The sequence below is a fragment of the Saccostrea echinata genome, unplaced genomic scaffold (genome assembly GCF_033153115.1).
Source record: "Saccostrea echinata isolate AGI-Se365-2 ecotype Australia unplaced genomic scaffold, CSIRO_AGI_Sech_v1 ptg000076l, whole genome shotgun sequence".
Classification (NCBI taxonomy): domain Eukaryota; kingdom Metazoa; phylum Mollusca; class Bivalvia; order Ostreida; family Ostreidae; genus Saccostrea; species Saccostrea echinata.
Window position 1 is genome coordinate 757921 of NW_026889825.1, and position 17342 is coordinate 775262.

The following is a 17342-nucleotide window of genomic DNA, read 5'->3' on the forward strand; positions in this document are numbered from 1 at the left end:
GCTCTCATCATTATGTATCATCATAAAAGTTTGATAAAAATATTTTGAATAGTTTCTTTGAAAGTGAGATAAACACAAATTAAAGAAAAGTGATGTCAAGGTCACGGGAAAGGCCAAAATGTGTTGGTGTAGTGTAATAGCTCTCATCAATATGTATCAGCATTTGAAGTTTGATAAAAATATCTTGAATAGTTTTTTGTTTTTTTTTTAAACTGAGCCTCATGGCTGAGCATAAAAATTATTTGAGAATCAGATCATAGATTCTAATTCAAAACATGTGTCTTTGAATTCATCATATATAGAATATGTAAGAAATTTTAAATCCTTTTTAAACATGTAACTCATTTGTTCAACAAACATTGTAACCATTACGATATGTAAATTTAGAGCACTGGTAGACTCTATGCTCTATACTACGATATGTCTTTAATTAAATAATTAAAATAACAGATATTATTTATGTATATAATTTTATCCAACCTGTAATTTATTTCGATTTATTTGTTTGATAATCATTATGTTTATTGTGCATGTATAATAAGGAAAAGATCTATTAGGTTGAAAGAACTAACGTCTTGTATCCTGTCCTTTTGTATAAATTATTCAATAAAATATGTTCATAATATGTTCAAATAGCGTAAAATTCCTATTTTATAATGCTAAATTTAAGCGGTCGATTTGATGCTTTGCTTCAATCTAAATTTGTGTATTTTATCAGATGGTGTTAAGTATCAATGAAACATCGTAAAATTCTAAACAATCGACCGCCTCAAGGTCGAGCTTAATTGTTTAGTAAACACGACGCTGTGTTCTTGATTATTACTTATCATTGACAATTAATGATATTTTTTTATTGAATATGAACACTATGGCATATAGTCACCCAATCTTGAAGCTAGGTCTTGATGTATACCAACTTGAATTATTTTGGTATCAGGAAAAACCCTCCGTTCGATGTGTGAAACTTTTTGATAAGAGGAGGCTGGAATGTTTAAACAGTGATAAGGAATGCTTTCAAGTGTATGAAAGGTATAATTAAGATGTATAGAACCATGTCGTCTTTAAACTTGCCTCATTCAGTGGACAACTGTCTAGGTGTGATCTTGTGGACACGTATCTCTCTCTCTCTCTCTGACGCGAGTCCCCATTGTTGATGTTTGGTTTCGCTTTATTTATATCAGGATTTTAATGAAGGTTACCTGGTGAAATCACAAGTGTTTATGAGTAAGTTTTTCTTCTAAAGTTTCTGTTAAATCTGGTTTTATGAATTCTTTAAAAATAATTTTACTGAAAATCAAATGTTTGTTTGTCATCTGTACAGTTGACAGAAAATCAAAGGGTTACAGTTTTAATAATTTGTTGACACGGGGGAAGTAAGTTGGAGAATATTTCCCAATTCATCAATTTGAAAAAGGTAAAGTAGGTAAATATCATCAGCGATGACGTTCATTAATTATACGCTTAAAAAAAACTGTGAATTTATAATTATTCATACAGTATAGCTTGTAACAAACCAACCACTATGTGAGCTTCTCTCTCTCTCTCTCTCCTCATACGTTCCCATTCACTTACGAAAGTTAAAAAATGTACTTTCGTTAACATTAATACATGTATTTGTTCACACTGAGTATGTTAAATCTGTGTCTACAATAAATTTATCAGATTGTTACCAAGGGTTTTCTAAGAATATAGAATATAAATAGATTTTTTTCTTTAACTATGCGGCATATGGAATTCGATGTCAATTGAGATTTATTTCGTCGGCGTGCGAGATTACATAACTAGATTAGCGTACTAAAATCGAGGAAGTATAGAACACCGAAAAAAAAACACACACACACACAAAGAAAAATAAAATTCGTTGTCAAAAGGGGTCAAAGTACGACGGTAGTACTGCAGTTTCTCCTGTATTGTATCCTGTTTGACAGTCTACAAAATTTTCCATTCATCTCTTTATTTAAATTTACACGCACTTCATCTTAGTATAGTTATGCAACATGACACCAGGTTTCTAGGCCGTCATTAATTTTTTTTTTTCTTTGATGTACTCCGACTCACATTTTTAAAGATGGGTATGTTAATTTGTTGGTAGGTAGGTTTTTTTGTGTTTTTTTTTCTGAATTATCTAACACATTGATAGATATGTCATAAAAAACTACAGACTTAACTTTACTGATGTTTTCAGTATACGTCTGACAACTAGTATTATTTCATATTGATTCCTACTTTCAATCTTATGAACCCCCCCAAGGAAATGATAAACCTTAACTTTAAAATTGATATCTGTATTTTCCAATAAACCAAAAAAGAAAACGAATTCAAAGTATTGAAAAAAAAATGATTGGGTAGGGGCAATTTTGATGTTGGAGTAGATCAAACAAATAATTTTTAGCTCACCTGATCTGAAAGCTCAAGTGTGCTTTTCTGACCACATTTTGCCTGTAGTCTATGTGTCCGTCCGTCCTTCTGTTTTCAAATTTTCAACTTCTTCTCCAGAACCACTGGGCCATTTTCAACAAAACTTGCCACAAAACATCCTTAGGTAAAGGGGATTCAAGTTTGTTCAAATGAAGGGCCACGCCCTCATTCAAGGGGAGATAATTCAGAAATAGTGAAAATTTGGTGGCATCTTTTAAGAATCAAGAACCACTGGCCCAAAAAAGTTGAAACTTATAGGAAACCTTGATTACATAGTGTAGATTCAAGTTTGTTCAATTCAAGACCCCTGGGGGTAGGGTGGGGCCACAGTGGGGGATCAAATTTTTACATAGGAATATATTGGAAAAATCTTTAAAAATCTTCTTCTCAAGAACAGCAAAGCCTTGTTTAGTCAATGATATGTAAGCATCCTCAGGTAATGTAGACTCAAGTTGTTCAAATCATGACCCCTGGGTTTAGGATGGGACAACAATGGGGGATCAAAATTTTACTTAGGAATACATAGAAAAAAAATCTTTTTTCAGAAGTACAGCAAAGCCATGTTTAGTCATATTGATATGGATGCATCCTCAGGTAGTGTAGATTCAAGTTTGTTCCCATAATGATCCTCTGGGGTAGGGAGGGGCCACAATGGGTATCAATTTTTTTACAAAGGAATATATAGGAAAAAATCTTTAAAATTTTGCTCAAGAACAGCAAAGCATTTGTTATTTTGATATGGAAGCATCCTCATACTGAACTGATTTGTGCTTTTTCCTAGCCAATGTGCTCAGGTGAGCGATGTGGCCCATGGGCCTTTTGTTTATTGCTGGCCCCAGTATTGAGTAATGCAACCTAACATCAATGAAGATTAGAACCTCGACGTATTTTTTATACACTTCCTTTTTTTTAAAATCAGGTACTCATTATTTTATCATAAGACACAACCATTCGTCGACATGTCATCGCCCACACTTGAACATCCACACAGATACCATGCCTTCATCTCCTACTGTCCCGACACAGATACAAACAACGCAAAGAAAATACTAGAAGTTATAGAAAACGAGGGCTTTCAGTGCTGCTTCCCTGAAAGAGATTTCTTACCAGGAGGAGCTCTAATCGATCTGGTCGTTGACGCCATACATAGGTAATTGTTCCCCGCTTTCGCGAAAGCGAAAGGACATTAAATCTCATTATCTGTCAGTCTGTCAAAAAACTTTTGAATGAAAGTAGATAGAACTTTCATATTTCACATGTCTATTACCTGTAACAAGACCTTTCCGAACATATCATGACTTTTGATCCCTTGACCTTGACGTTTGGCCTACTCTTATAAAATTTTAACATTACATTTACCATGATCATTACTATTGAATGAGAAGAGATGTGGCTTTCATCTTTCATATGTACATTACCTTTGATAAGATTTTCTAAATATACTATGATTTTTTGCATCGTGACCTTGACCTTGAGGTTTGACCTACTTTTCAAACATTTAACATTGAATATAATATTTAATTGAGAGAAGATAGGGCATTCATATTTGACATTTGTATTACCTGTGACAAGATATTTCCGAACGTGCTATGATTTTTGACCCTGTGACCTTGACCTTAAAGTTTGACAATTTTTTTTTAAAAATTAACATTCTTAAAAACTTTTGAATGAGAGAAGTTAGGACTTTCATATTTGACAAGAGCATTAAATTTGACAAGAAGTTTCCGATTGTGCTATAATATTTGACCCAGTGACTTTGACCTTTAAGTTTGACCTAATTTTCCAAAATTTTAGCATTGCTGATAATTTATGAAGGATAGAAGATAGGGCATTTATATTTCACATCTGCATTACCTGTGACAATACGTTTCTAAATGTACTATGATTTTAAACTCCTGACATTGACCTTGAAGTTTGACCTACATGTAATTTTCAAACTTTTAACATTGCTGATAATTTTTGAATGAGAGAAGATAGGGCATTTATATTTCACCTTGAAGTTTAACCTAATTTTCAAACCTTTAACATTGCTGATCATTTTTGAATGAGAGAAGATAAGGCATTTATATTTGACATGTGCATCACCTGTTTCAAGACTTTTTCTGAATATATTATAGTTTTTGACGCCGTGAGCTTGACCTTAAAGTTTAATCTACACTATTTATTTATTATTTTTTTTTTACATTAGTTATGACTTTTGAAGAGAAGATGGAGCTTTCATATTTTATATGTAAATTACATATGACAACACCTTTCAGAAAGTTACATCATTTTTGACTCATGACCTTGACCTAGAAGTTTGACTTTCTTATAAAAAAAAATTTAACTTTGGCCGAAAACAGTTACAATATGCTACAAAATGCAAAATTCTTTCCTGAGAATTCAAGGCACAACCTAAAAATGCATGTAAAAAGCACATTGCTTACCAAAAGAAGGCAGTGAAGATTATAATTATGTAGATCAACATTCAAGTTGATAATTGGAGAAAAAAATGGTATCAATAGAAAAAAAAACTGTATTCTAGAACGCAGAACATTTTTTTTTCTTCTTTGGTTTAAGGTTAAAATTACATATAGTTTTCTCAATTAAAGTAAATTGAAATCCTACTTGTTTTGTTCATTGCCAAAGAGATAGCCCCTTTTATTGAATGAGTAAAAATAGATAAATTGTTAATGTTATTTGCAAAAGATATTTTCAAGTAAGAAGAGGTAGCAAATACCTGTTTGGTGTATATTGCAACACTTTTTGCTGAAGGCGCATAAGAGCTTTTCTGATAACGTTTTGTCGGTCTGTCTGTCTGTCCGTCCGTCCGTCTGTAAACTTTTAACGTTTTCAACTTCTCAAGAACCACTGGGCCAATTTCACCCAAACTTGCCACAAAACATTCTTGGGTGTAGGGGATTCATTCATGATCAAGGGTAGATAATTAAGAACTGGAGAAAATAATGTATCAAATTTAAAATATTCTTCTCAAGAACCACTGAACCAGAAAAGATATTCAAATCCAGGCCCCTTGGGTATGGTGGAGCCACAGTAAGGGATCATAGGTTTGAATAGGAATTTAAAATAATTCTTTTGAAGTTTAAAATCATTCTTCTGAATAACAGCTGGGTCATGATTTGTCATATTTATATGGAAGCATTTTCAGGTAGTGTAGATTCAGATTTGTTCAAATCATGGCCCTCAGGAGTAGGTAGGGGCCACAATGGGAGAACAACGAATAACATGGTAATACATGTGTATTTGAAACTCTTTTTTCTGAAGAACAACAATGGGCAAGATTATTCATATGGAAGCATTCTCAGGTATTGTAGATTTAACTTTGATCAAATCATACCCACCTGGGTTTGGGTAGAGCCACAAATAGGAGATCAAAGTTTTACACGGTATTATTGTCATCTCCCTCGGGAGATGACACATTAAGTTTGAATCACCGGAAGTAAAGTCCTAGTGTAAGCTGCCATTGATAAACTGGTGGTCTGGCAAAGGAACTGACGATGACACGATTTCTAAATATAGAGATGTAAACAAAATTGACCAAAGTCTGTCTTATTATTATCAAACAAAATGGTCCATCTTAAAGTTAAAGTAAAACTACACCAGGGTTCATTAAGAGTAATAGAGGTAGGATCACTTGGGTGGTGGTGGGTCTTCATTAACGGCTTATATATATATACATAAACATTGTATCTAGGCTTTTGCGTAAAACGATGGTCAGCGCGCGGGGATCAATATACACAAAACATGGCATATTGAATGTATAAGCCAAGGCGTGGATCCAAGATTTACTGACGAAAGAAAACAGTGAAAACATTTAAATAAAAACTCATATTAAATGTATATATACAATGGCAAAAACTTTACTTTTATGTGCACTTTAGTCAATCGATAATTAATGCCGTATATATGAAAAATAAAACAGAACTTATTCAAAAAATAAATAAATAAATAAATAAATAAATTTCGAAGAAAAGAAATTTTACCTAAAAGCACAAATTAGGCAGAAACATAAATGTCTCTGATTTAAGTAACTCGGTGCTGCAGGCATTGGAATAAAGATCATAAAGAATCATTATGAGTATTTTCTCGGATGTGTGCGCTATATTCTTTTTTATTTAAATTTACCCCTGTAGAAAAGTTTTAGGAAAAGATACAGTTTTCTTTTCCTGGCTCAGATTTTAAGAATTAATAAACAAAGCAACTGTTATCATTTTTCTTTACGCAATTCTAAAGGTAAAAAAAAATCACTCCTCGTATTCTTGAAATAAAGCTAAAATTATAAAATGTGTGTCTCATGGAACAGCCTATAAAATCGATGTTGGTAGATTGGGGTTCTTTTCAGTGTGTAAATACTTAATTTTAAATGGTAACGTTTCAATTTTATTACCTTTCTATGCATGATTTTTTTTTTCCCAGGAGCGTATACATGTACATGTACTTATATTATACATAATATAGCGTTAGAACATGAATCTGCATGGGCAGCAGAAGGGCATGAAGCAGGAGTTTTTCCCTTGATATTCCCAGTGGCTCGATGGCCAACTCACTGCAGAGGATACGAATAAGGAAAATAAGGAAAGTCTTGGGAATTAATTCAGGTTCAGATTAATTTAAGTTGGCGCTTTAAAACTTCTTTGCTGCCGTAGTAGGCGGCTAAGAACTAAAGTCAAAAGGAACGCTAATTTTTTAACCATCTTCTTTCGGAATAATTGTTAAAGCTATATATGGCGTATCTGAGCTAAAAAATAAAAATACGAGATTGGGTGTAGCTAAACATGATATATGTTATTTACGTTGAAATTAAATTTTTCACCGATTTTGAACTTGAATAACCTCATGTTTCCATAGTTCGACTGATTAAAAAAAAATTTAAAACTGTGTCTGTTAATTAAAATCTGAATCGGTAAATAAATCGGTTATTGTTTTAAATTTCTAATATCCTTGAAACGTGATTGATTTAAATTGTGAAATTTACAGGAAAGTCCTATTTTTATATAAAGTAATAAAACAAATAGAAAGATCTTTTTAATTTAGGTAGTCTGAACTTATTAAAAAAAACGCAATATTTGACTTTAAATAATTCTTACGAATATTTCTCAGTGGTTAGAATTTTTTTACAGACATTATACAAAATATATTTAAACTGAATAAAGCGAGTTACAACAGGTAAAATAATACAGGCACATAGCACCAGGAGGGCCGTCCCCTTCCACTTTTTTCCCAAACATTGAAAAGGCGCACCCTTGACCCCTCTTCCACCTTTTGTTGCAGTATGGTACGTCAAATCATCCCATAAGAATGTATTATAATATAAAATATGTTTGTCGGAAAAGTTGTAATCCCTCCTTCCAAGAAATGAAAATGTTGAGTTTGGATAGCCCCTTTTTCCCCTTGTCAAAGATTGTTCAGATAAATCGTCGATTTTTTCTTCGGTCCTCCACCCCCCATTTTTTTCAAAAGCGATACTACTGCCTGTAATAGCTGAGAAAATGATATAACATTCCACTGTTTATTCTGTGACATTAATGAAGCCAAAGAGATGACATTTCAGGCTTTCTAGAAAGCCAAACTTGTATACAAATTAAAAAAAAATGAAATACAACAAAGCCATGATTAGTCGTAATGTGCAAGCGTCCTCGGGTAATGTAGATTAAAGCCCCCCTCCCTAGACGGGCCACAGTAGGGAATCAGTTTAACAAGAAAATATGTAGGAACAAAGTAGCAAGGCCATATAACTTACACTGCATCAATTTGCAAACATTCGTAAATTTCATTGACTCATTTTTTTTAATTCAAATTATGGACCCTGTTTAAGATGGGTTTAAAATTGGAGATCAGATTTTACATAATGCTAGTGTACATAAAAAATCTTTTTAAAAAGTCTTCTACAGAACAGCAATTAAGGTCATGTTAGTCATATTGATATCAAAACACCCCCTCCCAATGTTGTGTGGATTCAAACTGTTAAATAACAGTCTCTTATGGCTAGTAGGGGCCAAAATACCGAGTCAACATTTTTCATTGGAATAAAGAGAGACAAATCTTTTGAAAATCTTCCTCTGAAGAACAGCTTGACCGAGGTGATGAAGTGAGCATTGTGTCCCATGAGCCTTTTGTTTAAACATATTCTTTCAGTTCCCGCCATGTGATTCTGGTGATTTCCCCGTCGTCTTTACAAAGCGAGTGGAGCAAGTTTGAGATGTTGTTGGCTGTGGACGATTCCCATACCCGGAACCGCGTTTGTCTGGTTCCGGTACTGCTGGGCGGGGTCAAGCTTGGATGTCTCCCACCTCCACTCCGACTTCTTACTTGTGTAGAACTCCGTGAAAAATTCGAGAATGTTTATGATATCATCCAGGCCATTAAAAGTAAGATGTATTTACTATATGTTATTATAATCATGGTAATAACATTCAATAGATAACAATTAAGTTACAAGCACTAGATTTTAAATCAAATTAATGATTTCAAACATAATCTCTTCTTGAAAATCTGAAATTAATCTTAAAAGAAATAAGGAAGATTTCTGTATATAACAAGAATAAAAATTAACATTGTAAAACTACTTATTTTTGTCGGGTCAAATTTTCGTGGTTTGAGGAAAAAATATTGGTTCGAGGAGATTTGATTTCGTGGTTGAAGAACATCTTACTGTTTATGAAATTGCAACTTTTTTGTTGAGGACATGAATTCGCTGGTCTCGTCATACCACGTAAACAACGAAAGTGCAAACCCCAATATAGTGATCTCACATTATTATATAGCGCTGTGGTCATTTATAACTGTGGATAGTGCATGGCCAAACGTTGAGAAACATAGATCAGAGATAAAAGTCTTATTACATGTATATATCATGGGAAAAATGAAATAACTTCTACATGCAAGTAATAAAAAAATCTTAAAGCGAGAGACCTTAATTACCTCCCAACTCAATTCTATTGTCGCTTTTCTCAACAGAAGCAGATTACACCTGGGAGTCCCTTTTACCTGTGGGGAATCTGGCGCATGGCTTTGCCTGGGGATATTATTTCGGATACCTCAAAATCATTTTACCAAGTATGTATTTGTTGGTTTGTTATGCACTTTCTCTCTCTCTCTCTCTCTCTCTCTCTCTCTCTCTCTCTCTCTCTCTCTGTTTTATTTAACATGATTTTTGTTGTTATATTTTCCTTCATCGATATCTCAGAATAATTTAATTTTGTTTGTATTCTAGCCTCTGATTGGTTAATATCCAAAAAGGAACACAAATTATTTCTGTATAACCTGGTTTGGTATGGGGACACACCCCCTTGACAACCAGCTGAATCGTCTGTTTCCATACAATCCTCTCATTTCCAGTCCTCGGGATTCATGGAAAATTCCAGATTTAATAAATGTACCTTTAATTTCAAACAATAATTCGATCTTACCACATGTAACCAAACAACATGGCTGCTAGGCCTATGTATCAGTTTTTACCTCCCCTCGATTCCCATCACTTCCGTTACTTCCGTTACTACGGTTGTATTATTGAGCGGCAAATTTGAACTAATAAAAAGTAACGAAATTTTACACCCATAGTTATTAAATGATTTTAAAATTAAATTATAAGGAATGACTCTAATCCTTGGCCAAATTATTCGAGTATAACCTGGTTTGGGTCAGTTTACGCTGTTTTATAATCCGCTTCGCGGATTATAAAGCGTAAACTGACCCAAACCAGGTTATACTCGAATAATTTGGCCAAGAATTAGAGTCATTCCTAAAAAAGATTTGATTACATTTTACGAAACTTTCATACGATAAAAGAGTGACTCATTTTTGCCTTGATATACCTCCGTGGCTTGATGGCCATGTCACTTACATGTAGAAGGATAAGATTAAGGCAAACCATTGTAAGCCATTGAAAATCTAAGTTAGCGCTTTAATTAAAACTTCTTGGCTGCTGTCAAAATAAGCGGCTTTGAAATAAAGACAAAAGGAAGACCATTTTTTAGCCATCTCCTGGCAGAATTGCACATGTCTATTATAATTTTTAAGAATTGCTCAATGTTTATATAATTTTTTTCTAGACTGAATTCTTATGCATTGTACTGATTTTCAAGCTATTGACGTAAGAGCAAAAGAATGGTGGATGGACAATGGCAAGAATGGGAAAATGAGTGAAAAATTGTTCCTGTTATTTCCTCAAAGCTGTCGGTGTAGAGACTCCCTTTCTGACGAAAACCCGCTTATCGAACATGTTGGTCATCTTCCTGTTATTACTAAAAACAGAGCTGGTACAGTAGCTCGTCAATATAGAAACAGTATATACAGCATTCAGGACGATAGAGGTGAAGTGAGTACCGTTCATAATTATCATTGACATCCGTCAGTAGATCATGGTGGTTATATTTTTAGCTCACCTGAGCTGAAAGCTCAAGTGAGCTTTTCTGATCACATTTTGTCCGGCGTCCGTCTGTCTGTCTGTCCGTCTGTCTGTCCGTCTGTCTGTCTGTCTGTCTGTCTGTCTGTAAACTTTTCACATTTTCGACTTCTTCTCAAGAACCACTGGGCCAATTTCAACCAAACTTGCCACAAAGTATCCTTGGGTAAAGGGGATTCAAGTTTGTTCAAATGAAGGGCCACGCCCTCTTTCAAGGGGAGATAATTAGGAATTACTGAAAAAATAATGGCATCATTTAAAAATCTTTTTCTCAAGAACCATAGGGCCAGGAAAGATGAAACTCATGTGGAAGCATCCTTAGGTAGTGTACATTCAAGTTTGTTCAAATCATGACCCCCGGGGGTAGGGCGGGGCTGCAATGGAGGATCAAAGTTTTACATAGAAATATATACGAAAAATCTTTAAAAATCTTCTTCTCAAGAACAGCAAAGCCATGATGAGTCATATTTATATGGAAGCATCCTCAGATAGTGTAGATTCAAGTTTGTTCAAATCATGACCCCCGGGGGTAGGGTTGGGCCACAATGGAGGATCAAAGTTTTACATAGAAATATATAGGAAAAATCTTTAAAAATCTTCTTCTCAAGAACAGCAAAGCCATGATGAGTCATATTTATATTGAAGCATCCTGAGGTAGTGTAGATTCAAATTTGTTCAAATCATGACCCCCGGGGGTAGGGCGGGGCTGCAATGGAGGATCAAAGTTTTACATAGAAATATATAAGAAAAATCTTTAAAAATCTTCTTCTCAAGAACAGCAAAGCCATGATGAGTCATATTTATATGGAAGCATCCTCAGGTAGTGTAGATTCAAGTTTGTTCAAATCATGACCCCCGGGGGAAGGGTGGGGCCACAATGGAGGATCAAAGTTTTACATAGAAATATATAGGGAAAAATCTTTAAAAATCTTCTTCTCAAGAACAGCAAAGCCATGATGAGTCATATTTATATGGAAGCATCCTCAGGTAGTGTAGATTCAAGTTTGTTCAAACCATGACCCCCGGGGGTAGGGCGGGGCCACAATGGAGGATCAAAGTTTTACATAGAAATATAAAGGAAAATATCTTCTTCTGAAGAACAGAAAAGCTATGTTTAGTCATATTGATATGGAAGCAATCTCAGGTAGTGTAGATTCAATTTTGTTCAAATGATGACCCCCAGGGGTAGGATGGGGCCCAATGGGGGATGGAAAGTTTTACATAAGAACATATAGAAAAAATATTTCTTCTGAAGAACAGAAAAGCTATGTTTAGTCATATTGATATGGAAACATCCTCAGGTAGTGTAGATTCAAGTTTGTTCAAATGATGACTCCTGGGATAGGGAGGAGCCACAATGAGGGATCAAATTTTTACAAAGGAATATATGGGAATTTTTTTTAAAAAAATCATCTCAAGTACAACAAAGCCATTTGTTATATTGATGTGGAAGCATCATCAGATAGTTTAAAATTCAAGCCCCCCCCCCCCCCCCCGGTCTTTTCAATACTGAACTGATTGTGCTTTTGCCTAGCCAATGTGCTCAGGTGAGCGATGTGGCCCATGGGCCTCTTGTTTGTGTTTATTATTTAGATGCATTGTGTTATCCTATCAGAAATTCCACCGCTCTACGCTCACTAACAGTGATAGTGAAGGATGAGACATGAAAAGTTATGCAATATATAATATAGGCGTATAGATAGTGAAAGAAATGATTAATAATAAATTTTTATCTCGGTTTATATTATGTATTGCCATGTGTCAATGACAAACCTTAATGATAAGGGACAAAATCAAAGCCCTGTTGTACACCACATTAATTTTAGAACAAAAGAGATATTCATTAGTTTTTTATTCAAAAGAATTATAAATAGATCCTTTGTTTAAAATATGCATTTAATTATAGGAATATTACTTCGTCGGTGAATACGTAACAGTTATTCATACTATGTATGAAATGGAACAAAATGCTAAAACAGGCCTACAGACAAGAGAAAAGTATATTCAAGCCATGAGGTTCTACCTAACAATTAAAGACATTTTAGAAAAGGATCCTGAGTGCTCGAAAAGATATAGAATTATATTTTACAAAGGTATAAGTATATCAAAGGCATAGATATTTTAACTTTTTAAAAGACTAGGTATGGTATTGGTCAAAATTTTTCAACATTTAAAAAGAACTGATTATTGTGTACTACATTTTTTTAAGCAAAATTATTTTTAAAAATCAGTTAAAAGTACGAAAGTTTGAAAATTAAAGAAGTTTGTACCCTCTGCGTATATTATGAGTTTATTTTGTTATCAAATCAGTTCTTTTATTGAAATTGGCATCATCATAGGTGTTTAATTATAAACCCCTGAATTGTTCTAAATTTAACCGAAAACAGAGGACCAGAAAAACCCTTAAGGTCCCCTTTTCTTTAAAATTTGTACTTTTAACATTAGATATCAAACTTAGCAACTAGAAAGCATAAGAACTTGCTATTCCATTAAAAGCCCTTATTTTTAATGGACAGCAACATCTTAATTCTTTCTTATAGCCATATTTCGTTACACAAAATAATTTGCATTAATATCTTATTCAGTACATGTATATCTATTGGTAAAGTATAACTCTGTTTTGAATAGGTATTCACAATAAATGGAATTGCTATACGCTTATCTTGCTGTATTTCTGTATCAGTACAACAACTATGCAACCTGGTTGAAATTTGTTAAATTACCTTTTAGATAAAAGCGGCAGCTCTGAGAAGATACCACGGTTAATATGTAGGGAAATAAAGAAACAGATACAAGAGGAATCAGCGGATGACCGACTTAGCGAGACCTCTTTCAGCAGCCTCGAGCAGTTTTCCTCCATATGTGGACCCGATTTCAATCTTTATTCCATAGTAAACTCGGTCAATTCACATATGTCTAAAAGTGAACCTTACATTCACCGAGATGAGAAAGGTAAATTGAAGACAGTAGAACGAGGAGACCAACTAACCAATGTGTTCAATGAACCGATATGATGTAGATCAAAGAAAACAAAAGTTTTTCTTTGGTCAAAAGTTGATGGTTTTAGGATGAATGTGGTTTTGTATTAAAGTTTGACCTGCTAATTGTTTACCATTGTCATCGGTTAGAGAAGACAATTCTTTCAAAGGAGAGTGTTCTATTGTAGACATTATAATGATTTGTTGCCCAGTGATATATTTGAATACGAGTACATCATTTGAATATATATTTCATGAGGAGCAAGCATTGTATACCAGTACCTGCTTTCACTGGAATCCATTGTACATAAGTCATATAAATACAGAAAAAATGTCAGTGACAAGTTTTTATCTTAGCATATAGAATAAAAGATTGTGTTTTCTGATATTTGTTTTCTTATATCTATAATTAATGTTACAATAATCCTTTAATTTTTCAATTATCCTTCGGTTAACCAACTAAAACTCTCCACTTTCCATCAGAATACGACTTGTCAAATTCTAGGGGGTCAATCAAGGTCCTTCCTAGTCTGATAATTTTGCTACTTGAAGAGAATGACATGGATATTGCACCGCCTTTAAAAATCAATGCAGTTATCTTTGAGGGCGGGAAGAGGGCACTTGAAACTTCTTATAATCCTCGAATCACTTATAATTGGAATACTTTATGGTTTCTTGTTTCGTTTTTCTGGCTCTCGGTCGGATTCTGAGTAACGTTTAAGACCACGTGGATTATCACAAAGTGATTCATACTCTTTGTTTCACTTGCCTCCATCCGAAGAAGGGTCTGAGCATCAAAAAAGACGTAAGTATACAGGTCAGAGACTAACGAAGAATTACTTTATAAACGTCGGCGGGACTTATCTTAAAAGTATTGACATTTTTCGTCAAACATATCCACAATCGGAGTTCTTTTTGATTGTTTCTTTTATACCCGATGTGTCTTACGCGCCATTTTACCGAGTATTTGATAATCACACGTTGATAAGCCCGGTTTGGGTAAGTGCGACAACGGAATCGGTTGAGGAAATAACTTTACATCTATTTGGTAAAAAAAAACATGGTTACACTTCCTATCGTTGATATTGCCGTTTGGCTCCAGAATAATACGCATCCAGACGACTTTGATTGTGACAATGGGCATCTCTGACAACGAAAAAGAGGCTTTAATGTTTAAACTCGTTCACACAGAGGCCGTACAATGGATAAATAAATATTATACTACATTCCCTGAGAAATGGCATCATAAATTACGACAAATTACATAAGTATATTGGCTCAGATTTTTGGATTGTACGAGAAAAATCTATCCTTTACTGATTTTAATGATTTCAATCCAGCTTAAGTTCCACCGCGGACTAGTTTCATGAAAGAAGATTGTAAATCCACAAATTAAAGTGAAAAGTAGGCGCTTTTCTTATTTGTTAAAAACATATCTCAAAAATCTATACACGCGTTAAAAATGTTGAGAGGATTTAAAATTGAAAAGAAAGAGAAACCGAAAGCTGGCCTTTTTCTACCATATGTTCTCTTCCTTTCAAATTGTGAACTTGCGGAGCATTTATTTTGATTTTGAAAATGTCCTAAAATCAAAGTACTTGTAGTACGTGTTACTTCTGTGTATCTTAAAGTTTGTGTATTTTTGTTTTTAGCTCGGTATAAAGTTTTGAAATAAAAAAATACTAATTTTGTGCTTTCCTTGGACTTTTTCTTGTGAAAATATTTTAATATATGGATGTCAAGGAATTTTCATTCAATGAATATACAATGTATTTGAATATGAATTAATGATTCGAAAATTCGGGGGGGGGGGGGGCTGTATACTGAAAAGATAGATAACCCTGGCAAATTTATTTGGAAAAGTATTCAATTAATCAAGTTCAAATTGGATAATCCTTTTCATATTTTGAATTAGATGTTTAGAAAAAAAAATCATACCCTCGAATTCAAACATTTGGCGATATTTTATGAGGAACAATAAAATGGATACGTGTGAATTTCAATTGTTGTAGATCGAGAGGGATTTTACGAATAAAATTCGTTGTCAAGAGGGGCCAAAGTACGACGGTAGTGCATGCAGTTTCTCCTGTATTGAATCCTGTTTGACAGTCTGCAAAATTTTCCATTCATCACATCTCTTTATTTAAATTTACACGCACTTCATCTTAGTATAGTTATGCAACATGACACCAGGTTTCTAGGCCATCATTAATTTTTTTTTCTTTGATGTACTCCGATCCACATTTTCAAAGATGGGTATGTTGGTAGGTAGTTTTTGTTTTTGTTTTTTCCTGAATTATCTAACACATTGATAGATATGTCATAAAAAACTACAGACTTAACAAATTTACTGATGTTTTCAGTATACGTCTGACAACTAGTATTATTTCATATTGATTCCTACTTTCAATCTTAAGAAACGCCCCAAGGAAATGATAAACCTTAACTTTAAAATCTGTATTTTCCCATAAACCAAAAAAGAAATTAAAGTATTAAAAAAATGATCGGGTAGGGGCAATTTTCATGGGTCGGTCGGAGAAGATCAAACAAATAAGTTTTAGCTCACCTGAGCTGAAAGCTCAAGTGAGCTTTTCTGACCACATTTTGTCTGTTGTCCATCTGTCCGTCCGTCCCTCTGTAAACCTTTCATATTTTTAACTTCTTCTCACGAACCACTGGGCCAATTTCAACAAAACTTGCTACAAAGCATCCTTAGGTTAAACGGATTCAAGTTTGTTCAAATGAAGGGCCACGCCCTCATTCAAGGGCGCAGCACAGTTAAGGTGCCAAATGGAAATATCGGCGAATTTTTAGGTAAAAAATACATTCTTTACCAGGATGGGCATTTCTTTTTAGGACTTTACTATTATCGCACAAATGCAATGTGGTTGAAAACTAAATGTTGAAGACGATTAGATTTCTTATTAAGACTTGTCACGTGATGTGGCAGTCACGTGATTTTAGCAAATATACCTGAAGTATTGAGGTCATCTATAAATTCTAATATTGCAAGGGCATAACCAAGTTAAAAATCTTAAGTTTAACATATAATTATTTTCAACACTCTTTGTAGTTTGTGAAAAGTGCTGCGAACCTATATAGATTCTACTATCTAATTGCTAAAATTACATTTGTTAGACCGTATGTTGAATATTTTGCTGGTCAAGTACATTATATCTAGATATAATTAATTCATTTGCAAGATTTCAACAGGTTCGCAGCACTTTTCAAATATCTTCATACTTCTTGAACCCGGGGCCTCTGGCTTGCCAGTCCAGTGCTCTACCAATTGAGCTAAAGGGTAAACCACTAGCCCAAGCTAGTACCACACTCTATCACATTTATTTGAAACAAAGGGAAAATGCTGTGGGTGAATGGCAGAGCTCTAAAAAAGTTTATGTGTAAAAGCTTGTCATAATTCATTGAGGGTATGCCCTTGCAATATATCGATTTATTACAACCCTTCTATTACCCTTCAATGAATCTGCATACAAATATACAACAGTATCGCTTTTCTAGGGAATGTACGGGAAGTATATGAA

The 17342-nt window shown here is 34.0% G+C and overlaps 1 protein-coding gene and 1 pseudogene across 1 annotated transcript; both read left to right on the forward strand.

The window, feature by feature from the left end:
• Positions 1–3346: 3346 nt before the first annotated feature.
• LOC133176525 (stimulator of interferon genes protein-like) lies at positions 3347–14120 on the forward strand. Its single transcript, XM_061311643.1, has 6 exons — positions 3347–3568; positions 8554–8786; positions 9376–9474; positions 10503–10735; positions 12729–12915; positions 13553–14120. The coding sequence occupies exons 1-6, from the start codon at positions 3378–3380 to the stop codon at positions 13834–13836; spliced, it is 1227 nt and encodes a 408-aa protein (XP_061167627.1). The 5' UTR covers positions 3347–3377; the 3' UTR covers positions 13837–14120.
• A 268-nt stretch (positions 14121–14388) lies between these two features.
• LOC133176536 (uncharacterized) lies at positions 14389–15370 on the forward strand (annotated as a pseudogene).
• Positions 15371–17342: the final 1972 nt, after the last annotated feature.

Excerpts from the sequence above, each read along its gene's own strand:
- LOC133176525 (XM_061311643.1), top strand. The coding sequence starts at position 3,378 with ATGTCATCGCCCACACTTGAACATCCACACAGATACCATGCCTTCATC. Across the intron at positions 3,569-8,553 it reads GTCGTTGACGCCATACATAG|TTCCCGCCATGTGATTCTGG; the intron begins GTAATTGTTCCC and ends ATATTCTTTCAG. Across the intron at positions 9,475-10,502 it reads CCTCAAAATCATTTTACCAA|CTATTGACGTAAGAGCAAAA; the intron begins GTATGTATTTGT and ends CTGATTTTCAAG.